General features: G+C 47.6%; 1 protein-coding gene across 3 annotated transcripts in view; it reads left to right on the top strand.

Annotated features, from left to right (window-relative positions):
- The window catches only part of Atp2b3 (ATPase plasma membrane Ca2+ transporting 3), a 71,111-nt gene extending 46,917 nt beyond the window's left edge, over nucleotides 1–24,194 (top strand). The window contains exons 17-22 of one of the 3 annotated variants that reach the window (XM_055591800.1): nucleotides 1,063–1,276; nucleotides 1,553–1,764; nucleotides 2,985–3,092; nucleotides 5,407–5,589; nucleotides 10,402–10,488; nucleotides 21,032–24,194. In XM_055591800.1, coding sequence (XP_055447775.1) covers nucleotides 1,063–1,276; nucleotides 1,553–1,764; nucleotides 2,985–3,092; nucleotides 5,407–5,589; nucleotides 10,402–10,488; nucleotides 21,032–21,352 — 1,125 coding nt within the window. In that variant the 3' untranslated portion in view covers nucleotides 21,353–24,194. Of the gene's footprint in view, nucleotides 1–1,062; nucleotides 1,277–1,552; nucleotides 1,765–2,984; nucleotides 3,093–5,406; nucleotides 5,590–10,401; nucleotides 10,556–21,031 lie in introns of all 3 variants that reach the window. The other 2 variants (XM_055591802.1, XM_055591801.1) reach the window with 2 other exon arrangements.
- Nucleotides 24,195–24,572: the final 378 nt, after the last annotated feature.

Here is a 24,572-nt window from a genome sequence, read left to right as displayed (position 1 = left end):
TGTGTGTGTGTGTGTGTGTGTGTGTGTGTGTGTGTGTGTGTGTGTGTTGGCAAGGTGTAAACACACATGTATTTATGTTCATGTAGAGGTCAGAAGTCAATTTCTGGTGTAACTTGGAAACAGCCTACCTTGCCTTTTGAAAGACAGCCTTTCAATAAGATCCCAGCCTCACTGATTAGGACAGGCTAGCTGGGCAGCAAGCCTTACAGATACTCACATCTTCACCTCCCCATCACTGAGGATACAAATTCACACCACTGCACTAAGCTTTTTTGATATAGGGTCTGGAGGTTGGGCCTAGATTCTCATGCTTGTAAAGCAAGCACTTTGATAACTCCCTAGCCCTCTAAGACATTTTCTTGATATCTAAGTCATATATTAATGACATCATAATAACTATCCTAACCATTTGAAAGGACAGAATTGCATGATTTGACATATTCATTGTTGGACAACTATCACCTCTTATTTACTCTGGGAATATTCTCATGGTCTCTAGAGGAAGCTTCACACCCATTAGCAGCCTCTCCCCATTGCCTCCCTAGCCTTGGAAATGCTCACCTGCTCTGTCTGTGAACTTCTGTGTTCATTTGATTTCACCAACTCCATCTATGGTCTTGTACACCTGGCTCCTGTGAAGCTGATTTTTAAAAAGACACTCAATGGATATGATGAGAAAGCAGGTTGGGGTCAACATTTCTGCCTCTTCTTGCCCTGTGAAGTGAGAGACTAGTTTCAAAGGCTGTTACTGGGCAGTCTTGCAGGGCTGTCTTGAAAGCCCTGGTAACTAAGTTCAGACTTTGTGGTTCCTACAAAGGCTTCAGACCACACCTTTGAGATCACTGCCATCAGGCAAAAAGAGAGGGAGGTAACCAGCAATCAGAAATCCCAGTGGAAAATTTCTGCCAGCCTGAGGAAACTTGTATGACTTTCATTTTGGGAATGAAATTTCCATGGCATTGGGAAAGCTGAGCTTCTCCTCAGTAGTGGCAGGCAGCCTATCCCACCACCCCAAGTTTTCTCTGTGGAGGCCACAGAAAGGTGACTGCTCCATCTCTGCAGGACTCTCCTCTCAAAGCTGTGCAGATGTTGTGGGTGAACTTGATCATGGACACATTTGCCTCACTTGCCCTGGCAACCGAACCCCCAACTGAGTCACTCCTGCTGCGGAAGCCATACGGCCGGGACAAGCCTCTCATCTCACGCACCATGATGAAGAACATCCTTGGACATGCTGTCTACCAGCTCACCATCATCTTTACCCTACTCTTTGTTGGTAAGTTGGACCCACAGCACACATGTCAGCCCCTATCCGAGGCTTTCAGGACAGTATTGATGTGGCCTCATGTTTGGGCGCTGTCTGTAGCCTTAGTCTGGCCTAGGATGGGCTGCAGCACTTACAGACTGAAAAGAGCAAGCCTGCTCTATACCTCCCTGCTACCCTTCACCATGCGTCCCACTGCACATCTCTGGGGCAGATGTGGTGAAGGAAGGTGGCCACTGCTGCTGGGAGACCTTCCCTTCTCAGCCCCTGCCTCTCTTTTACCTTCAGGAGAGCTCTTCTTCGACATTGACAGTGGAAGGAATGCACCCCTGCACTCGCCACCCTCAGAGCACTACACTATCATCTTCAACACCTTCGTCATGATGCAGCTTTTCAATGAGATCAATGCCCGCAAGATCCATGGTGAAAGGAATGTCTTTGATGGCATCTTCAGCAATCCGATCTTCTGCAGCATTGTCCTCGGCACCTTTGGAATTCAGGTAGGGCATAAATATGTAGGGGAAGTGATGTTGGCCTCCCTGTCCTTGAATCTATTCTGCATTCTAGAGCAGGTGTTCCTCTAAACATTGCTGGGCTCATTTTGGTGTAACCTGCTAGCTTCCAAAGAGCTATGGAAAGAAGGCTTTTATCCTCTAATCCTGTTCACATGGCTACTAGAAATATTATGCCCTGGTGCTCTCTCTCTCTCTCTCTCTCTCTCTCTGGGTCAACCATCCACATTTCTAGCACCTAACTCCTTCGATAACTATAGAAGATTCTTTAGCAAATGCTTGCTGTACACATGGTTGACATACTAAACTCTGGCTGCTACAGCGTTGTGGGCAGGTAGGCCAGCTCAATTCCCAGGAGAGGCTGAATGCTCCAAAGTGTAGTGTCTTCAAACAAAGCTGCAAATATAAGTCCCACCAATCAAGAAATGGCTATCATACAAATGCAGTTCACTGTCTAAGAGGAGGGATATGTCATACCTTTGGCCAGTCCCAAATGGCAGTAATGAATCATTGCAAGAATTTTACTGTAGTTTCCCAGGATCAAATGAATGAGAGAATCAACAGACTTCATCTTACCTAACACAAAATAATGTCAGCCCACCACGGAATGTAGACTGGCCCTGGTTGCCTGGAACCTGGCCTTGAGATGGGTTGGATTATAAACTATGGACTGGTTGGTTAGCATTTGAAAATCTTGCCCTTGGGTGTAAGACTACTCCTGAAGTAAACATCAAGGAAGACAGGAGGGCAAAGACAGGGTGATCCTCATACTATAGGGTCATGCAGAGCAGGCAAATGTGAAAACAGTCTTGAAAAAGATGGAAAGATGGTCCAGACATCTGAGCCTCACCTCGAGTCTAGAAGCACTAGAGGGGGGGTGAGTGTGAGTATGTGAAGCTACATTTTGACCCATCATGGTACACTTAGCCTTGTAGGCAGCTAGTCTGTGGAGATGTTGTTAAGCCTTTGCTGAGGGAGAAAAGAAGGGAACAAGCTGAGAAGTAAATCCAAGATATTTCCCAGAGTGTGGCCAGTCCACCCATGGGCCAGGAAGCCAGCAAGTCCTTGACTATGATCAGTTTGGTTTGGCTCCCAAAAGACAAGGTCAATCTGGAAACCAAGGTTTATAGAACTCTGGGCAGGACATAGAGAAGTCAGGAGCTATCTTGACTGTTCTTCCGCCTACCACTTTCCATTCTTTCCCTCAGATTGTCATTGTCCAATTTGGTGGGAAGCCCTTCAGCTGTTCCCCACTGTCCGCAGAACAGTGGCTCTGGTGCCTGTTTGTTGGTGTTGGGGAGCTAGTCTGGGGACAGGTGAGTGTCTACCCCCTGGTTGCTTCCATTGGTTGCCCTCAGAGTGGGTAAGAAGCCAGGAATCCTGGCTCACCTATGCTTCCTACTATCCTGATTCCCTCCCCGCCGGAGCCTATGACCTGGAAAGTGTGTGGTGTGTGCTCAGGCTCAGGCCTATGACATACTATGCCCTGGGGGCAAGGTCACTAACTGACAACCTCAGGAATGAGAACATAGAGTTGAAATGTCATAGTGTGCTGGAAAATCACGCGGTTTCCTTTTCCATGGTTTGAAGCTAAAAATTTTTCTCCTAAACCTGGATATTTGGGGGGGCTGAAGTATTCCTCGGTATAGAGCACTTGCTTAGCTTTCCTAAACTCCTGGGATCCATCCCCAGCAGTGCACAAAAACAAAAACAAAAAACAAGATAGAAGGAAGGATGGCCTGTGGTGCTTGGAATGTCCCAATATATTTGGAATTAAACAACACACTGCTATAAAAATCTGTAGGGCAAGTAGAGCTTAAGGAAAAATCAGGTGTTTTGACTTAATAAAACCCTTGCAGACATGAGAGGTGCAGCTTCCCCAAAGAAGTAGTTTGTAGCACCCGGTGATAAGATCAGGAAGTGATAAGATCTTAGGTGTTGGCAGCCAGTACAATCTCAGGCACCAAGCCAGCCTGCTCCATGGTGTACAATAGGTCTCTGAAGCATTTTCTCCAGAGTTTAGGAACACTACTATGGGAAGACATGTCCAGGATTTACTTCTGTCTGTGTCTTGTTCAGCTCTGGCTGCCATAGCAAGTTACTAGAGACTGGCAGGTTATACGGAAGGTATGTATTTTCTCACAGCTCTGGAAGCTTAAAGTCTAAGATCAATTCAGTGTCTGGTAAGGGTCCCTTCCTGGATTCTGAGTGGCTACTTTCTCCCTGTGTACTACTAGGAAGTTCTCTGACATCTCTTCCCATAAGGTCACAAATCTGGTGTGAGCAAGGAGCCAACTTAATGTCTTCATTTAACCTATATTATCTGACTCTTCCAAATACTTCCAAACTGATAGTTAGGCCTCACTCCTAGGGGGTAAGGAGGTACCATATAAGTTATAACACTATGAGCTTTGTTTCTTTATCCACTGGTATGTAGCCACAGAGACCACTTTGGCTATGGCAGACGCTAGCCTCTGCTGGCTCCTGGCATTAATCATCAGAGACAGCTTACACAGTTTCTCCATTACATTTTCAAGAAACTTCTTTCTACTGCTGAACTTCCCATCCACTCACACGTAGGCCTAACAGTCCAATGGAGTCCCTTCATATTCTTCAGCCTAGACTCCACATCCTCTACTCAGCCCTGCCCACGACAGCCTCTAGTTAACCTCTAACTCCCTGATATAATAGCTGCTTATAGGTCTGCCCATGGGTACATGCTGCCGGCTTGTAGCTCAGCCACTCAGAATATTTTTAATTATGAAAATAGTGCACATTCAGGAGGCGAGGTAGAGGGATGGAGCTACAACCAGGATGTAAAGTGAATAAATAAATGAGTAAATCAGTAAATAAATAATAAATACACATTCAAAATGATAAAACTTCAATAAAAAGGAATCCTTATAAAGGACCTTAAGGTTACTCCCATCATGCAGACAGGAATGTAAGAGGGACAGGATGATCTACTATCCTCCACCCAGACAATGAAAAGTGTATTCCAGCCTTCCCTTCATTCCTCATACCCTTCCCAGATGCCTCCCTCCTAGTCACCTCTTCCTTCCTGCCAACTCCTGGTCACAAGTCCTATTCTGGGTCCTTCTTTCTCCAGGAAATGCCAGGTACAAGCTTCCAGCGGGCTTAATCTCAGAGAATAGGACAGCCAGCTTTTCTTCCAGCAACCATAAAGGACAGCAGATATGGAGTGCTTGGAAGCTCGTCTGAGTCCTGATGTGCAGTTTTTCTTTGAGGTCAATCACATGGGTGTATAATACTCAGATGACTGGCTTCAGTGTCCATCCCATCTGTGTCCCACAAGTATACATAGACTAGCAGGTAGCTCAAGGCCCCAACTGAGCCCCACTCATCTTAAGGAAGGATGTCCAGGCACTTGAAGATCCTTCCCACTGTCTCTTTCACATGGTGTTTTATACATTGGTTTCTCTGCTCCCCAGCCTGGATGAGACTCCATAGAGCAGAATCTGTCATGAGGAAGGAGCCATTTAGGGTCTACCAAGCCTAGGGTGTAAGCTGTATCTCTGAGAGATGGGACCCCTGGTTATTTCCTGGTCACAGTAGAGCCTCCTCTCATGGCTACCTCTGTTTGCTGCCCTTTGACTGTGGCTTTCCCAGGTCATTGCCACCATCCCCACCAGCCAGCTCAAGTGCCTGAAGGAAGCAGGGCATGGGCCTGGGAAGGACGAGATGACTGATGAGGAGCTAGCCGAGGGGGAGGAAGAAATTGACCATGCTGAGCGAGAGCTCCGCAGGGGCCAGATCCTCTGGTTCCGGGGCCTCAACCGGATCCAGACACAGGTAAGCTGCTGTTTCATGTGACTCCTACTTTGCTGCCTTAGAAAGCAAGCAAGAAACAGAAACTTGGCAGGCAGACCCCCAAAGCCAACAGGAAATTCCCTGGACTTATCCCCCAACCATGCAGAAGCCATGGCTAGTTCCCCTCTTACCACATAGGGGTGCCCACCACTGGCTGGCCACTTAGATTGCCTCTCCCTGACACCTCCCTCAGTGCCTAGGTATCCCCTCTTGTAGCTGGATGAGAACATGTACTAGCAGCTAGTGAGTGTCTCAGGGGAACAGACAAGCACTTGGCAAGGGCTGCTCAGGGAATAGGCAAGTTGCATTTGTGTGTAGAGGATGAAAATGGCCATTTCAAGGATCCTTAGGATCTCTGTTCACTAGAGTGTGCTGTAGTTATTGTGCAAGAGCCTCTCTAGTTAGTGGATTCTGCCACCAAGTTGGTCCTAATCTTCATAGGCTGAACTGGTCAAGGCCAAAACCATCAGATAGCCAACATGAGGTAGTAGTGAAGGCTTAAAAACAAACAAAAAACACGTGCAACGCTACCCTGCTCTCTGCCCCAGTCCCTTCTTGGCCAGCTTTCTTACTAAAAGGTTCCATACTTCCTGCCTGTTTTCATCTCCCCTCATACCCTCTCATGACTGCACTGCCCCCCACTGCCACAAATGGCTCTCACCACTGTTTGCAAGGCCTTCGAACTCCATGTTTCCCAGTTGCCGTCTGGAAGTGTTGCTGGTTCTGCTGTTCCTTCTGAGTTTCCATCTTCTCTCTGTCTTTATTTTCCTGGTATCTCCACCTCTTACTCCAGCTGTGTGTACTCTCTCATGCTAAAAATTCCTAGGAGAGCCTGCTAGGGAACTGCCTGAGCCCAAACATCCACAAGGTCACCATGCCTCCCCACATTGTTGCCTGGTCTGTACTGGTCTGTGGCCTAGGCAATTTCCTATGGCCTAGCTGGTTATCCTCTAGATGACCTTGGCACTCTTACTCATTGCCTTATCCTCATCTAAGGCCTTGTCTAGCTTCTCTCCAATGCCTCACTACCTCTCCTGTAGATGAAACTGCTTTGCTTCTCTGAGAATTTACCCGCTAAGGCAGAATCTCCCAGACATATTCTACTTGGGAGTCTGATTGGCAACTCACTGGGGCAGGACTTGATTCCACATCCATCCCTGTGTCTTCTTCTAGCTGTCTTGCTGCACATGGCTCAGGACTCATACCCAAGCTGTCCTTAGGGCTCCAAAGGACACACAGCTACTCCAGTACAACCCCCAGTGATCTAATGTATCCATCCTGAAGGCGCCCCTCTTTTCCCTTTTAGGCTCTGTGGCTATGCCTGCTCCTGGCAGGATAACTGGGATCATTCCTTACTTCCCCATGTGTCCTTGTTTATCCCTGTCCCTCTTATACCACGCTGGGGCCTGTGGAGTTTGTCTCCATTATCCCCAGGATGAAGTTTCAGCTTCTGACTGTGGCATTCAAGCTCCAACTTCTTGACATCACCCCATTCCTCTCTATATCCCCCTGGCTCTGTGCTGGTTTTCCAGATGTACACCCTGCCTATCCATACTGCCGTGTGTCCCTGCTTGCTGCTATGTACCCTCAGGGCTCTCTCTTAATGCTATAAAAGCCTACTTAAAGGTTGCCAAGTCTATGACTCCTTCTCACACACTACCCCCTCCTACTACCATGGGCTGCCTGTGCAACTGAGGGCTAGACAATGACTCTGAATATGCCAGGATTCCTTGGGGAAATTAGAAAGCGGAATCCTTCGGGACTAGGCAAGGTGGCACAGAAGAAGTCTAAGTTGAAGGCACTTCTCAAGGACTAAGCATCCTGGGAACCTACTCCAGTGTGTCCATGGATATACAGGGACCACATTTGAGTCATGTTACCCTAGCTACCTAAGATTTAGGTAAAGCCTGGGAAAGGGGGAGCAGCCATTAGATCACTTGCCGAGGCTTCCTTTTCTTATTGGATGAGCCAGTGTCTCCACCACAGTGCCCAGTACAGGGATAAGCACAGCATAGGTAGCTTTGGCCTGTTTCCTGTAATAAATGTTTACTCACTAACATAAATGCATAGCAACTGTTGCGAGGGGAGCCCTCATATCTTCCCAATGTGCATGTGTCCCCCTAACTGTGCCTTTCAGGAAACTGTGACTGTGACCACTCCCAGAACTCCCTCCTGATCTGATTCAGGGCAGATCTTGTCTGTCATGCTCCAGTTCTGCTGCAAAGTCCATGAAAAGAGCACAGAAATGACCCCAGTCCACATTAGCCTCTTTTACTTCTGTCATGTAATGCAATATAAAGTTAGCATTTCTATCTGCTGAGACAGCAAACCTAGAGAGTCAGTGGTAGCCTGTCCACAAATATATATTGTGCATTTGTGTGTCTGTAAGTTTCTGGGCATGCCACTGCTATCCCATTAGCAGACGTGGGTGGCACCAGCCAGAGTCTTAGTGTTCTATGTCATTCTGACTGTTCCATGCCCATGTAGATACTTTGCAAGCAAAGAGGTAGGACTCCAAGGAAAGAAGGAGTGATCCAAAAATCAGCCTGTGAGAGCCGGGGTTAGTACAAGTTCCTCAAGCATAATTCTTGGCCCTCAATAAAGCCATATTGATGCCTCCATGGAATCTCAACTCCATGGCATTTCAAGGTGGCTTTATCATGTCTGATACACCAAGCCTCTCAAGAATGGTGAACCAGTCACTATAGCTCAGCTTATTCCATATGATTCAAAAGAAAGAAAGAAAGAAAGAAAGAAAGAAAGAAAGAAAGAAAGAAAGGAAGGAAGGAAGGAAGGAAGGAAGGAAGGAAGGAAGGAAGGAAGGAAGAAAGAAAGAAAGAAAGAAAGAAAGAAAGAAAGAAAGAAAGAAAGAAAGAAAGAAAGAAAGAAAGAAAGAAACCTGCTTGAAAACAGAACTAAAGCCTGTGAAAGGCTCTTTGGGTTATATGTATTTTCCAGGCAACTGGACCTAGATTTTTGGATCCTGTGAACCACAAAATTGTTTCCCAGATTTCAGAGGCCTGTACAATATTTCCTGTTGCAAAGTAACTTGATTCCCACTCTCACCACTGTTTTATACTAATGTATCAATGCACCAAATGCTAGGATGCTGTTCCACAAAAAAAGAGAGTGTCTCAAACCTAGAACATGTAGCTTTTAAAATATTCATGATGTGGTCTGTCTGTTTTTCATTCACCAATGACTGAGCCTTGCTCCTGCCAGTGCTGGCAGGGGTAGGGTTGTGATGAGGATAGTTTCATAGATATGATTATCCCATGGGGACATCATGAAAAACTTGGAGACTGACGCAAACTGAGGCAGCAAAGTCGGGTTTTACATCCCTTGTCTTCTCTAAAGAAGCAACCCCACACCCTAGAATCTGCAACCTCATTGCTTCAAACATCTTCCCCCCATGTGTACAACATATTCCTCCCAGCCCTCAAAGCCTGCCTTCTCTTGAGGATAGGAGTGAGGAAGTAAACTGTACTAGATAAAAAGTAGCATTGGGCAGGTTAAGTGGAAGGATGATGAGTCTTTCCACAGTGGGTCCAAGTTTGAAAGGCATTTTGTTTGGAGGAGGGTATCAACAGTGAAGCTTCCTCTTTTGGAGAATCCCTGTCAGCAAACATGAGGAGACTGGTGGGTACCAAGTTCCCATGGCAGGGCTTTGGGTAGACCAGGCAGTAAGAGTGCTTTGGACTCCAGAAATGCATGTTGGCTTGGCTACTTATATTATTCAATGAACTACATGGTACTTTCCAGAAGTTGTATATACCCTTAAAGATTCTCTCCCCACTGAGGACATGTTCTGGGCTGCCAGTGTGCCTTGCCTCTGGCCTCCCAGAGTCTTGGCATGTGGCCTCCCAATGTCTTGAAACTTGATGTAGTTGCTCAGCTGCAATTCCTTCAGACCCTACTTCCTGTGTTTGGCATAATGTCATGGTCATAGACAGGGTCAGAAAACCCAAAGACAATGAGTCAGGAGGCTTCTAGAAGTATTTATCCACAAGGCTCTCCCATGGGTCTCATTTTCCACATATGTATATCCCTTTCATCTTGAGGGAAGCTCAAAGAGTGGGGACAAGGCAGAAGGCAGTTGCCCCACCCCCAATCCTCCCAGCCTCCATGCCTTGGGGCTGTGGGAAAGTTCTAACAAGACAAAGCCTATGCTCTTGAAAGCTCTTCTTTTGCCTAAATATATTTTCTTTTGAGGATTCCCCCTTAATTCATAGAGCTGCAGAAATCTGAGTGGTTATCTACCCTACACCAATGGAGCAGGGCAGAGCAAGAGACCCTTGCTAAGAAGACCATGGACAAAGGGCAGTGATTTCCCAGGGGTCCAGGCAGGAGACTACAGCCCACATACCATTGGGGAATGCTTCCACTTTCTAATAAGAGCGTGTCATATCCCTCAGGTGTGTTGGGGCAGAAAAAAAATGTTGAGAACTACCGAAGTAGGATAAGGAAGTATTGCCAGACACAGGTACTTAATGACGAGTGGCTCTCGATGAGCGTATCGTGAATGCAAGTGACCTATGAAATGTTTGCAGTGTGTCCCCACCAGTGACCTTTCCCTCTCACACTCCTAACCACTAACCATTTGCCAAGCAAACCCTCTCTCAGTAATGGCTTTGTCAAAAGCATTGTCAGTTTCCAGGGATCAGGGCTGACCTAGCTGAGGCTTTGCTGGCTCCGTATGTCCCTAGTGTGGCCCCTGCCCTCACCCAGCCCCACCCTGTGTGGTAGCCTGGCCCTCCATGCAAGCCAACCTTTATCTCATTTTCTCTCCCACAGATGGAGGTAGTGAGTACCTTCAAGAGAAGCGGGTCATTTCAGGGTGCTGTGCGCCGGCGGTCTTCAGTCCTCAGCCAGCTCCATGACGTAACCAATCTTTCTACCCCTACTCACGTAACTCTCTCTGCCGCCAAGCCCACCAGCGCTGCTGGCAGTGAGTCTTGACTTCCCTTTTCTCTCATAAATGGCACCTGGGGGAAGATAAAGCCTCCCTGACTCTGCCTTCTCTTTTCCAGTCTTGCATTTCTGCTCACGGTGGCTTTTCTGTTCCTTCTTTACTGCCCTGTCCAGTCCTTCCCGCCAGACGGTGGCTCTCCAAAGCCATATTCTCTTATGAAATAACCCCACAGCACTGCCAGGCCTTTCGTCCTTTGCTTTATTTGGATTTTGGTTTGCATTTAGTACTCCTGCTGCCATTGGTTTTCTTTTCTTGAATTTGTCCGCATGCACCCATAGTTCTTCATGAACTCAGGTTTCTTCTGGTGGTGTCTGGTGTCAGGCTGGGGACTTGCTCCATGTTGTGGGGTAAGTGTCAGGAAAGCATGTGTCCCAGGGCTACCCTCTGGGGTAGGCAAAGGCCCACAGTATGGTATCATTTGCAGCAGAAGAATCCAGCCAATCTCCTCGGAGAAGAAAGTGACAACTTCCAGCATTCTCCTTGAGGTGGTTTCCAAAGGACACCCCTCTCTCCAGTCCCCAGGTGGGCTCAGTGGTGACCAAGGGTGCCTCTCCTAAGCAACTGGTGCCTGCCCTTCAGGCCCCGCCCTGAGCCAGAATCTGTTAGAGGAGCCCTGATAACAGACACTCAGAGGCCAGGCAGGTGCTTTTTCTGTGTCCCCAAGCATTTCGCTCTTTCCAAACAGGCCTCAGTACTGGAGGATCTGAACCCAGTCTTATGCAATCCTCTCTACTCCTTCCTCAGAGAAGCCAGGACATTTCAATGACAAGCTCCCACCGTGCAATTCACATTTTGAAGAGAACCCTGGGGTTGGCCTAACTAGATAGAAGCTTCCATAATTGCTTACATCTTTTTACAATGACAAAGTAGAGGCCACTAGACTGCTAAACCTATCACCCTGTGTTGCCCCCAACAGGAGAAATGCAGGCAACCGTGTGGAGGTGGGGGCACTCCTACCAGGGTTGCCTGCTTTTGGTGACAAAGTCAGGAGGTTTCAAAAAGTGAACAGTAAACCTTCGAGTATGAGTCCAGGGCCGCTGCTGGGATAGTTCAATGCTAAGTCTTTCCTTTCCTTCCAGTGAGTCCCCTGCAGCTCCCTTCGGAAAATGCCACTCCCACGCAGATGGAAAGCCTTAACGACTTCACCTTTTCCCCCATCACAGACTCTTCGAGTTTCTTTTTGCTTGATTTCTTTCTTTTCTTTTCTTTCTTTTATTTATTTATTTTAGGAACTGGTGAGAGGTCCCCAGGGGGAGGTGCCCTCCTCTTCCTTAAGCTCTGCTTTTGGGCCGCTGACTTTTAAAGAAAGGATAAGGGCCCTTCAGGAATAGCACAGACGTGTGTGCACATACACCCCTTCTCCAAAGCACATGTACCTCCAGCTTGTACAACCCCTGGACCACCCACCTGGGCCTCAGATAATGGGCTGATACACATCACTGTTGGTCTGGAAAGTAGCCAGTGTTCCTGGCCTACCCAAGTGGGACCAAGGAGAATCTCAGAGCTACTTAACCCAAAGAGGCCAGCAGGAAGCTGTACCAAATCAGTTAAGAATAGAATGGTCCATGGCCTCCCAACACACCTCAGCCATGCCCAGCCGAGCAGTAACAGCTTCCTTCTTCTAAACAATATGAAGAGTAGATGTAGAGGACACATAGATCTGCACAGCCCCTTTCCTCCCCACTGACTTTCAACACATTTTTCAGTGTCATCTTTCTGCACCTCCCATCTGTCAGCCTGTCTGTCTGTTTGTCCACCCATCTGTCTACTTGTCCATCGAGTGTCTCAGTGGGAGGGCAGTTTACAAGACTCTTCTATGTATGCCTCTCCAAACCTCTTCCACAGTGCTGATCTTAGGCCTCACTGGAGCCAATCAGCGTCTGAGGCCCCTCCTTACCTGCTTTCGATACCTGAGTGAGGCCTACTTCTGCCCGCAATTCTCCCACTTCCTCCCTAAACTGTTTTCTTCCTTGGACCATAGTACCTTGCTTCTCTCCTTCATTCCTTCCATGTACATCCGTTCCCCTCCTTCCCACCTTCGGATCCCAACAGTACCTGGTAAGTACAGTGGGAGAAACACCACCCTCCTTGCTGTTCAGGAGCTTTTCCAGGGGAAGCTAAGCAGATGTGAGAGGTGGGTGGCAGGGTCTCCTGAGAAGGGGGCTGCTGTGAAGGTATAGGGGTCCTGTTATCCCAAAAACCAAGGCAGGCAGCTTAAGAAAGACTCACTGTGGAGAAAGATGCCACTTGGGTCACCTGGTAACCCCAAGTGGGGCACGCTTTGCTTCTGCAAGCCACTGGCCAAAACTTATTCTTGCCACACAGCAGTTCCAGCTAGAGTTCAGAACTTAACTTCTGAGTTCTGGGAGCTCTGATAAATTGCTATACCCAGCACCCTCATAAACTAGAAGACGGGTGTTCATAAGGGCAATGACCTACTCAGGATCCAATAGGCAGCCAGGCCTGGCAGAGTAAACACCTAGCTTACCCTGCTCATCTCCTTGGAACCCTTCAGAGGACCAGAGCTGCTGGAAAGGAAAGCAGGGTGAAAGCCATGGTTGAGCTCCCCTGAACAACACACAACATTGTACCAGGTGTTTTGACCACAGCTGTCCTGACTAGCCCCAAAGGTCACAAGATTTCCCAAGGAGAAGTATGGCCCCATATATGAGAAAATTTCCATCCTTATTCACTTGCTCCAGGCCAGATTGCCTTTCACCCCTCAGAGTCCAGAGGACTGTGCCTGTGGCTCTTGGGCATGGGAGAAGCTTCCTGTTGAGAGGCATTTTTATTAAGAGCCTCAGGCACTCTAGGAAGAAAATCTACTCATTCTGTGCATTTGGGGCGAGTACAAACAGTGGCCATCTTCAAACCTAGAGGGAGAGGGTGACCAGGATCCTTTGGGCACAGTATGTTCTTCTCATCCTCTCTAACTTCCCACACTATTTGCATGCTCTTTCTCTTTCTCCCTCTCTCTCTCTTTCTCACTCACTCACTAGCTCTCTCTTGCTCTCCCGCTCTCTCCCTCTCCCTCTCTTGCTGCTTCTGGACACAAGAGTCCCTCCACATTCCCACATGCCCCTTACACAGACTGAGCTGGCCATGATCTCCTCACTTCTAGCTCCAGAATGGCCTGTGCAGCCTCTGCTCTACTCAGCCATCTTTCCTCCCTTGCCTGGCCTCAAGGCTATCTCTGTCACAGCCATTTCGTTCATAGTCCTCTGGGTATAGGGCATATTATCTTCTCCCTCATGGCTGCCACATCATTTCTTGTGACCTGGACCATTTCCTGGAGGCCAGTCTGTCTGCATGGCTCAGGAAACAATGAGGCTGTGAAATCCTATTCCCTATGGGTGTCCATCATGCCCCTTCTCACCCAGCCACACACTCACACACTAAGACTGCAGGACTTCATTCTCCTAGTGATTATCAAGAACTTCAAAAGGATAGCTGGGGAGGGTTTTATGCACTCATCCAGCTTTGCTAAGAAGCAACAAACCCAGGGCACTATGTATCTCCCTCCTAGTGAGAAGAGAGGAGCAATCTCTTTGGAAAGGCAAGCCTGGATCCTGGCGCCACCAAAGCCTCTCTTTGGGCTCCAGTGCCTAAGAGTTCTTTTCTGTCTCTTTTCCATGGAAATGCACAGACACACAGTCACACCCTTGCCCCTCTCCAGCTAAGCATCAAAGTCTAGCCCCCATCAGCTCACTCTGCAGACCCTCTCATTTCAACCAGCAGCCCAGCCCAGCCCATCCTTCAGGCAGTAGCACTGGGGCCTCTATACTCGAATGTTTACTGTTTCTGTAGTTTGAGATAAGGTGCCTCTGACGCAGACCAGCAAAGATTTGAGCACCATATGGCCAGAGGGGCTTCTTCCAGGCTCTGATGAAGAATTTGAAAATTGACCACAGCAGTTGCTTCATTTTAAAGGGATTTTGCAGCATGGAAACCTTTTACCCATTGGGGAGAGGGAGCTAAACCCAGACAGGTGAGCCCTTGCAGCTTTACTTGGACATAATCTTCCAGAGCAGTGGAAAGCATGCTCAGCATACACCAACACGGAAGGAGCTGGCAAAAAGTCTTAAAATTATCAAGAAGTTAATCAATGCTGAGCCAAATCACCTCAGTTGGGTTTCAGGGGAGAGTATATTGGCAATTTATTTTTCTTGTTGCTGTTTGACAATATGCACACTGGCTCCAAACTAGGAAGGCAGCAATCAGTTCTCTAGTTGGGCCCTGCCCTACCCTTTCTGGAACTACAGGCTAAACCACATGGGAACAAGCTTCCAGGAAAATCCTAAAGGACACAACAAAATGCAACCTAGGTCCAGGCCTGCCTAGGAAGCCCCTGTCTGAGGCCCTGCATGTAGGTGCTATGAGTGCTGCTACATGGCCAGCAACTGAGGGCTTACTCCTGTGTTCTCTACTGCCTGACCATGTGAAATGCTTGAGCCAGACTGCTGTCATCCAGAGCCAGTCTAGTCCCCATGGTCCTGGGGCAGTGAGTGCCCAAAAGTAAGAAGCAACTTCCAAAAGCAGCCCACTTCTCCTCAGTTTCCACATTTCCTGGGCCAGAATGCTAAGGCACCTGACAGATCCCTTTTCTCAAGAAACTTTTTAACTAGTATTTGGTTAAAAGCAGTAGAAAGGTGAAGAAAGAGTCAGACAAAAGCATGTGAGCTTTAGTAGCAAAGCACATGAGCAAGCCCCCTGGGCCTACAGCCTCCGACAGTAATGGCCAGGTTGAGTTTCTCTCTGCCCAAAGAATTAGGAAGAAGAGGGGAGAAGGTATCAGGCATTTTCTGCCATTGATTTTGCCATTGTGAGTCAGGAGCCTTTGCTTCTCTCTCTCTCTCTCTCTCTCTCTCTCTCTCTCTCTCTCTCTGCTTTTTATTTTCTTTTTCATTGTTTTTACTGGGATGAGCCTTCCCTCAGGTTCCTCAGTTACCAGCTTCTACCCTTTTGCTCCACATGGGATTTCCCAGCACACACACACACACACACACACACACACACACACACACACACACACACGAGGGCTTAGGGAAGCACATCTGTAGCCCAAGAAGGCTTGAAGCTCCCGTCCCTCAGGGTACCCTTGATGCCTTCCTGCTACAGCTTATAAATAGCGGATTGGTCTGAAACATCACTACCCATCGTGTGCCAAGTTAGCAGCCTTTTCCATGCATGCCCTGCTGTCTAGGCCACATGGAGAGGAGACATAACTTTCCTTTGGGGAGCAACTAGTGATTAGCAAAGAGAGTGACTATAGATGGCCACAGGCCTCCTAGGAAAGTGAAGAGGCCACTCAAAGCATTTACAAGTGCTAGTCTAGGTTCCAGGTTACTGGAAACAGACTCTCTGAGTTTGGTGTGGAAAGAGAAAGAGCAGCCATGGTAGATCTGGGAGAATCTATGATGGATCTATGGTTGGGGGGTCACATCCTAGCAGAGGTTGGGTTTGGGGTCCTTAGGTGTTCAGGCAGTTCCAGCTAACTGGCTATAGCCAAGTGGGTAGAATGCTTTGGAAGGGGGAAGCTGCTATAGGAGACAGAGGCTAGGCTGGACCAGATATCTTATACCCACTCACCAAGTAAACTGAGTATGAGCAGCTTGCTGGATGTTGGAGACACCATTGAACCCTAGAGAAAAAGTCCTATCCTGAGTGGAATGGTTAGCTTTCACTGAGAGGAGACAGAACAGAAAATAACTATGATTCAGTACTTTTGATTGGGTGCTAGAGGAACAAGGCCAAACTCACTGAAAGGGTAGGGAGAGAAGCTCACTGAAGGAAGAATCTTTGTGGCGTAATAGACAGACAATGCTAATGCCCCACGAGAAGGAAATTGTCAGGGGATGTAGGTAGTAAAAGAGACAGAATGAGAGATGCTAAGGCAGGCCCTTAGTTTGGGCTACAAGTTTTCTGTGGGAGATGCAGCTAGTAATTCCCTTGCATTGGAGGTGGGTTTTATTGGAAAGGACTGACCAGCTGCCATGTAGAAGATAGACTGTGAGGTCCATAACAGAATCAGGGAGACTAGAAAAAATGTCTTTGTGGCAGCCAGTTTGAGCCTGGTGTGGCAGTGGTGTTGGGTGGGTGTGAAGTGGGAGATTCTGGGTGTCATTTGAAGGAAAGGAATGGCAGGATTATCAAGGGTTAACACTATGTTGGGGAGTGACATATGGCTCAGACACCCACACCTGGACCTGAAAGAACAATGAAGACCGGTACAATGGAAGCTGTGTGTATGGAGGAGCACCTAGGCTAAGGAAGCAGCCCCTGGACATTAGGGAAGGGTCAGGCAGAAAGAGGCTAGGAAGGATCTCAAAAGGCTGAGGAAGCATCAAGTATTTTGCTTGGTCAAAGACTGAATGGCAAAAGATAAAGTATCAAAAGTCTTTTTGGGGTGCCAGCCATGATGGGTTGCAGAAGTGAGGCAACAACTGAATGTGATTGTGGAACTGGGGTGGGGAACAAGTACATGGTGATGAATGAGGTTGGTGAGCCATAGCATCTTAGTTGGGTGATTAGCAACTGGAAACACCCCCTTTGCAGACTAACCTGATACCTTTGTTTTTCCCAAAAGCCTCAGCCATAATCTAGGGTTTAATCTTTCCTAGAGACATTTTCTATGTAAAATTATCCTGCAAAGCTGGATCTGGTGGTACATGCCTGCCATTCCAGCACTGAGTAAAGGAGCAATGCTGAAACAAGAGATTCAGAGTCTGAAACCATCTGTATACTGGTCTGCATACTGAGACCCTGCCTCAAACAAACAAACAAACAAATAAATACTTTCTCCTACAGGCAGATGGGCTGTAAATTAAAGTTCAATGATTTCCCACCCCCAGTCAACACCCAGGCCAGTTCTATCACTTACAAGAATATTTGTAGTCAAGTAGGGAAGTGACAGGGCCTGACTCAGTAACCAGAAAGAGCCTGGAAACATCATCTGGACATGAGATGTTGCCGGCCACCATAGGGTCACCAGACCCTTAGTCAGAAGCTGTATGTCAGGCAGAGGCAGGATGGAGGCCCAAGGCAAACGAGGTCATCAACCTTCAGGGAGGACATGGAAGCTGTAGTGGAGGAGGGAAGGGATTCTCGTGACATGTTCTGGGGTTGGTCCCATTGGACAAGCTGACAGTGAAATGTGTAGAGAGGGTGAAGTAGGAGCTAGTGAGGTGCCTCTGAAATCTGGCTAGAACCCTGGGCCCAGAAGGTCACGGAGTGATTCAGGATATGAAAGTGAGAGCTTTAAGGGAGGTTCCTGGGAGTAGTAGGAGTTAGGATGTGGAAAGGGGTCCTGGATGGATGTGATACTCAAAGAATTGATGACATCTAGGTGGTCTGATAGGCCTTGAGGGGTTGAAGGCCAGGGGGAAGAGTAGACATGGAAGCTCTGAGTATAGCAAACTGAGAAACCCAGGCAGGAGGCTGAGGGAAAGCCAGGGCAAGCTACGCTCTGGGTCACACATGGGCTCAACTCAGCCTTGGCTGCAGCTTGGCCAGAAACCCCAAACTGTAGGTCAGGAAGAAGGAATCCCAGGGTCTTGGAGATGCCTGCAGGTACCTAGCACAATCCCTGCCTTCTAGAACGCGTGGGCCACTCTTCCAGGCATTTGCTGCTTTGCCTGAACCTGTCAGTCTTCCAGGACAGTGCCTGTGACCAAGCGCCTTCAGTTGGCTGAAAAGACCCCAATCATAAGATCAACAGCAAACCACTCTGTTCTAGCCCCAGATTTCAATTCAGGGAAGAAAGGAGCTGGAGAAAAGCTGACTCACTCTCAGATGTTACCCTCAAGATGACTCAAAACACTGGAGTAGGTGTCCCTCTGAACCAGAGGCACAGCGCTCACTCAGACATGGCATGCATGTGATCCCCAGGTGCTGGTACAGTGGGCACTAGATCTGTTAGAAGGAGGAAGCAAATGGAACACGTTAGAGCAGCAGCAGCTGCAAACGGCAGGGAGGAGCCTATGAGGGTTGCCTTGTGGCCTGGGTGTCTCTCTTCAGGGAAGGACTTTGGAGTCGAGCCAGGTGCTGTGAAACCCATGGATAGGTTTGAACAGGGTCTGGCCTGACCATGTGAGGTCAATTGAGGATGCTGGCTCACTGAGGAGAATGTTTGTGGCCAGCCACCTGGGCATTGCCAAAAGACTTAACAGATTCCCCCACGTTTGAGGGCAACAACATGCAGCTCACTCTCTTTGTTGTGACATGATAAAGTTTAGTGATGTCCCCAGCATCAGCATGCCAGTCTTGCCCTAGAAAACCTGACAAAGGAAGCAACGTAGGTGTTGAATTTTCTCCTCATTAAAATTGGGGATAAGGGAAACTGTAATTTATAAAAATATAAATAAAATTTTTAAAGTGAAAAAAGAATTGGCGATTACTTTCAGTTCCATATTAAACCTATTTAAACAACCAGTCTGAAAACAGTGGCCTGAAGAACAGCTAGCCATCCACCTATATGACAGAAAAAATAATCCTAACTGGATCTTAGATGTGGATTTAGGAAACCCTAATTTTCTAGAGCCTTTGCATTCCAAGGGCTGTGAGGTTTGCTTCATTTAAAGTGATTTAGGAGCACTGCATTTGGCCTGGCTGAGTTGTCAGCACTAAGGTCCTAACTTGGAGAGCTGAAAGGGTCTCATTGTAGTCTGGGTGATTCATTGTCAACTGTTCCTATAAAGGACCAATGAGTAAACATATTTAGCTTTTCAAGCCAGGTCTCTGTTACAACTGCACAACCCTGCCCTTGTAGCGTGAAAACAGCCACAGACGGTATACAGATGAATGGGCATGGCAGCTTGCCAATAAACTTTATTTACAAAACCAGAAGAGATCTAGGACTCATTCACTTATTGGCCAGCGTTTACAGATACATTATCTAAACCATGAAAACCAAATCCTAGCTCCTTTAAAAGACTTAGAAGTTATAATGTGCCCACTGCCTCACACTGGGAGGAACTAACTAGAGCTGGGGGACCCACTTATCCTCCTGGAGAATTGGCAGTCCTTCTACTGTCCTCTAGGCTACCTGGAGGCCATCAGAGCTGGCTTTGTCTTTTTAGTACAGACGATTCATATGGGCAGCTGTGCTGGCACTGGCCTGTCTGAAATCGAGCAGAGGCTTCTTCATTGACCTCTGGTTCTAAAAGCAGGAAGGAACCCAGCATGTGGGGCCAGGGAGAGATCAGAGTGACAGCTGCATTGTGGCTTGAAAAGATAATGAGGCAGGAGTTTGTGAGTGAACATGGAAAAGCCAAAGGTGGAAGAAGCTGAGTCTCAAGCAAGAAAAGTACTGGCCTGCAGGAGGTGCGGGTGGCTGAAGGGGATGTAAGCTTGGCTCAAGGCACATGGCTGCAGTGGTAGGGAGGTCCAAGTATTGTGGGAAGTACTTCCTTATAGAATATAACACTGTATGCAAGTTGAAAACAAGAGTGGGATGGACAAGGAGCATGCAGCAAAGTGCAGGGCTGTCTGAATAGGAGCTCAAAGAGGAGGAAGAAGATAGGGGGTCGTTTGGGTGTGGGGAGAGGCCAGAAGGATAGATTTCCAAGGGCTGCTGAAGGTACCAAGTATTTAATCAGACCTGATCAGACACATGTAGCTATGATCCAGAGCTGTAAGAAGACCATGAGGCTAACTGGTAGATCAACACAGCTGAAGAGTAGCAGGCTTGCCACTTGCAATTTCAAGTGTGGACATTTTCAGTCTTGTCCTCCATGTTAGGGCCATTGTGTTCCTAGGAACAGAGCTCTGAGGAAGGTTCAGTGCCATAATCCCTAAATAGCTTCTAGTATTATACAGAGATGCAGACAGAGAGGAAGATTAACAGGGACATGCCTGAGCTCTGGGACATCCCAGGACAAAGGATCAGTAGAGAAAGTGATTTCAGAGCCACTGGTAAAGTAAAAGAGGGTCAGGAGGAACAGCAATATTAGGGAGGCTTGAGATGTTTACAGAAATGTGATTCAAGTGTCTGGTGCACCCCTGAAAGAAGAACTAAGATGCAGGAACAGAAGTAGCCACTGGCACACTCTTTGGAGAATTTCAGTATCTTTATCTTATACCAAATTGGAATTCAAATTGAGCAAAGACCTCAGGTGCCACCTAAGCCAGTTCTGTTCCCAGGGCAAAGACCAGGAAGGTAATAAGTATCTACTCAGGTCAGGATGCTTTCAACACGAAGGCCCAGACTTGTAAAAATCCTTACCACAGCCCAGCAAAGCCACCTCATTCCCTACAAGTCCCCTAATGTGTGAACATTCATCATGCAATGTGCCAGCCTCTGATGTAGGCACAATTTTCCAGCACCAGCTAGCCATTGACTGTCTCCTCTCATTTCTTCTCCCTTACTTCTCCTTTTCCCTCTCCTCTCCCTTCTTCTCCCTACCCTCCCTTCCCTTCTCCCATGTGGGTTATGTCCCTCCCCCTCCACTTCAGATCCGGGTGGTGAAAGCATTCCGTAGCTCGCTTTATGAAGGCCTGGAGAAACCAGAATCCAAGAGCTGCATCCATAATTTCATGGCAACACCTGAGTTTCTTATCAATGACTACACCCACAACATCCCGCTCATCGATGACACGGATGTGGATGAAAATGAAGAACGCCTGAGGGCCCCACCTCCCCCACCCCCTAACCAGAACAACAATGCCATAGACAGCGGCATCTACCTGACCATGCATGCCACCAAGTCAGCTACCTCTTCAGCATTCTCTTCCAGGCCCGGGAGCCCACTCCACAGCATGGAGACATCCCTCTAACTGAAACTTTTCTCAGCACATGTGCATGCATGCACACACACACACACACACACACACACACATCTACACACACACACATGCACACACACATATGCAGTCACACATGCATACACAGAGAAGGGAACCCGTGCACCTGCCAAAGAGGGAAATGACTAATGTGGTTAAAGACTTTTCTTACATGGTATTGACAAGAAGCCAATTGCATTCAATAAGGGCACAGCCCACTAGGCTTCAGACCAGGCTCCCAGGATGTGGGGGAGGGAGAATGAAGGAAAATGGAGGAAGGGAGTTCTTCACCCAATGTGAAGAGAAAAGAGAGCATGAGACAAGATGCATTTCCCACCTTTTTTTCTACTGATGCTTCTCTCTCTCTCTTTTTTAATGAACACTAGTTCCACCCTGTGTTCACCGTTGGGGTTGTACAGCATGGTAGGGGCTAGCTGAACCTATCTGGAGCTTTGCTGCACCCATATCCCCCACCCCCACAAAAGTGTATCGAAACCAAGGAGGTCACTGTGCACACTGTGCAGACAGGACACCAGGGGGAGCCACTTGCAAATGTACCTTCTACTGCAAAGCACACTAGACCCACCTGCAGACCACATGTGCGTGCGTGTGTCTATATGTATGTGTGTCTATATGCATATACACATATATGGCAAAATTAATATTTAAAGAATAAGGAAGCACTTATCGGCATGATATTTTCATTCCTCTCATTAGGCATTTTCCTTTTGAAGTTTCATTTTGAATGTAGCAAGGTTCTTTTCAGGGAACAAGACTGCAAGAACATCCTCTCAGTACTGTACTTCCCTTCCCAAACCCTTGACCTAAGTATCTCCATGCCTGATCCTGCTGAGATTTCAGTGAAGGCAGTCTGGGGAGTGCTGTGCAAGGATGCCTTGCACTTAGAACCTTTGCACTTTGAGACCTCTGCCTGTAGAGGAGAAAGACTTTTCAATGGCATTTTTATTTAAAAGGAAAATACCAAAGTATCGATGACAGTGGTCCCCTCCAACGCACAGCAAGACAAGTTTTGGTTTTGGCTTCCTTCCACTTCATTTCCAACACCTTAATTTTGGCTGGTGGCTTTCTTTGTCCATACCCCAACTTTGAAAGCATGATGAACCCTAAGAACAGCTGTAATGAAGCACAGACAATGTGAGGCTTGACATCTACAGAGGCCATCTGAGGAAGAGTGGCCATCAAATTTAAGATGTCAACTGCAAGGACAGTCCAGATTTGTCCCTGTCATTCCTCTGGACTTGCACTTTGTGCTTTGGCAAATGAGAGTGAATACTCACTGGACCACCTCAGTGTCTGCGAGGGCACGGACATGCCACCTACCAAAGCATGCTTACAAACCAGGTCTTGCCCACCGGGCAAATACAACCCAGAAGGCAGAACTATAGAAATGGAGCCTTCTGGGAAATGGCCATCATCAACTGTTACCATTGTTCTTTTCTTGCTGGTGGCTCTTCTGGGTCTGTGGGCACTGAGTATGAGGTCAGCAGACCTTGGGTCCACCCAGGCAGGTGAGACTTGAAAATTCAGGTCTGACTACCCTGAGACATTTTCCCCCAGGAGCCTGTCTCAGCAGTGTGGGCACCCATTGTGCCGAGCCTGCTTTCCTAGAGAAGAAGGCAGAGGAAAGAGGTCTAATGTCTGTTGGCCTGCCAAGGAAGCACAGGCTGATGAGTCTCTTCTTAGTAGAAAGCTGACCTACCCCTGTGTTCCTAGATCCTGAGTCTGGACACCCAAAGTGACACCAGTGAAACGGGCAGCATCCTGCCCTTGAAGGTTCCTCCACCTTCTGAAGTTATGGGTGTCACACTTTTCAGGAAGATGTCTAGAATCGCATTCCACTCCCACACATGCCTGTCACTTGGGTCTGAGGTTTGTCTGTTAAGACACAGATGTGAGCTTTTTGTCTACCAAGAGATAGGTGTGAGATGGAGAATAAAGACAGGCACCCTCAGGAGCTGCATTTGCCCTACTTCGCTTCCACCTCGCCCCACAGAAAGCTTGTCTCAGCTGTCTGGCATCCACAGAAAGTCAAATCAACACTTGCTATTTCCCCACTGGTCACACCAATGACAGGTGACCCCTGAGCAGCAGTAAGTCACATCTCGGGCAAAAGAATTTCGGTTACAAGAGAAACTCCACTTTAAAAATGCCAGCTACAGGTCACATAAAGCCATCCCTTTTATTCTAAAGGGCATATTGAGAATGTTTCCCATTTGTAAATTGTTCCCTGGTGTCCTTGTTTAAACCATCCCAACAAAAGGGCAACTTGGTGTGCTGAGGGTCTTTGTGTTTTTCAAAAAGAAATCAAAATGTGAAGGATTGCAGTTGAAGCAGGTCAGCTGTGTCCAGCTATGCTCATGGGCTTCTTGTCATCCTCTGTTGTAGACATACAGATAGAGCAAATGGCCACTCTGTATTAAAAAGCCAACCCTCAATGCTGCTGTGTAACGTTGCCTGATGTCAGTGTCAACTGTGTGATACCCAGGCTGCCTTTGTACTGAGCTGTGGGGTTCGGAAAAGGCCCTGGGAACCTGCATCATCTGTTCTGGTTCTTGTACAGTCTTCAGGCCGAGGCCTGTCTCATCAGAAGCTTCTCTTTATAAAAGCATTATACTCTATGGAATGGCTTGGTCAACTGTGTTCAGTTCATAAATCTGTTTTACATTTTTATCTGCCTGTTACAAAGACAAACAAACTATCTTAATGAGGAAGACCACAGATGCATAATAAATTAAAGTCTGTAGTTGAATTTCCTAATTTAAAGAGTAGACCAAAATTTCTGTGTATAAAAAAAAAAAAATGAAAGGCTCCTATAATCTGGGTCTGAGTCCCATGTGTGATTTATTATTTGGTAATTTCCCATGTGAAACCAAACAAAGGTGCCTGCATGCCACTGAGCCAGGGCAGGAGAAGCCACAGTCATAGCCTACCGTGTGCTTGCCGCCCTGCTGGGTTCTATGGAGCACTTGGTCCTGTGGGCAAGAGGTGCTCTACCTGTGGCACCTCCCAGTGACTGGTTTGACCAGGTAAAGATTGCTCCAAAGATTCAGGCCACTGTCCTTGGATGGGTCAGTGGGAGAATTGTGACGGTTCTTCAGAATTTTTTTGCCTTTTCAAAAATTAAACTCCATGCCATTTCTCAGGAGCTTCGCAGTCCTCCTCCTCAGTCTCCTATGCTGATGTCTGGCTGCAA

This window comes from Psammomys obesus, unplaced genomic scaffold, assembly GCF_907164565.1.
Source record: "Psammomys obesus unplaced genomic scaffold, mPsaObe1.curated_primary_1811, whole genome shotgun sequence".
NCBI lineage: Eukaryota > Metazoa > Chordata > Mammalia > Rodentia > Muridae > Psammomys > Psammomys obesus.
Note: the sequence above shows the minus strand (reverse complement) of the source record. Positions and strands in the feature narration are given on the sequence as shown.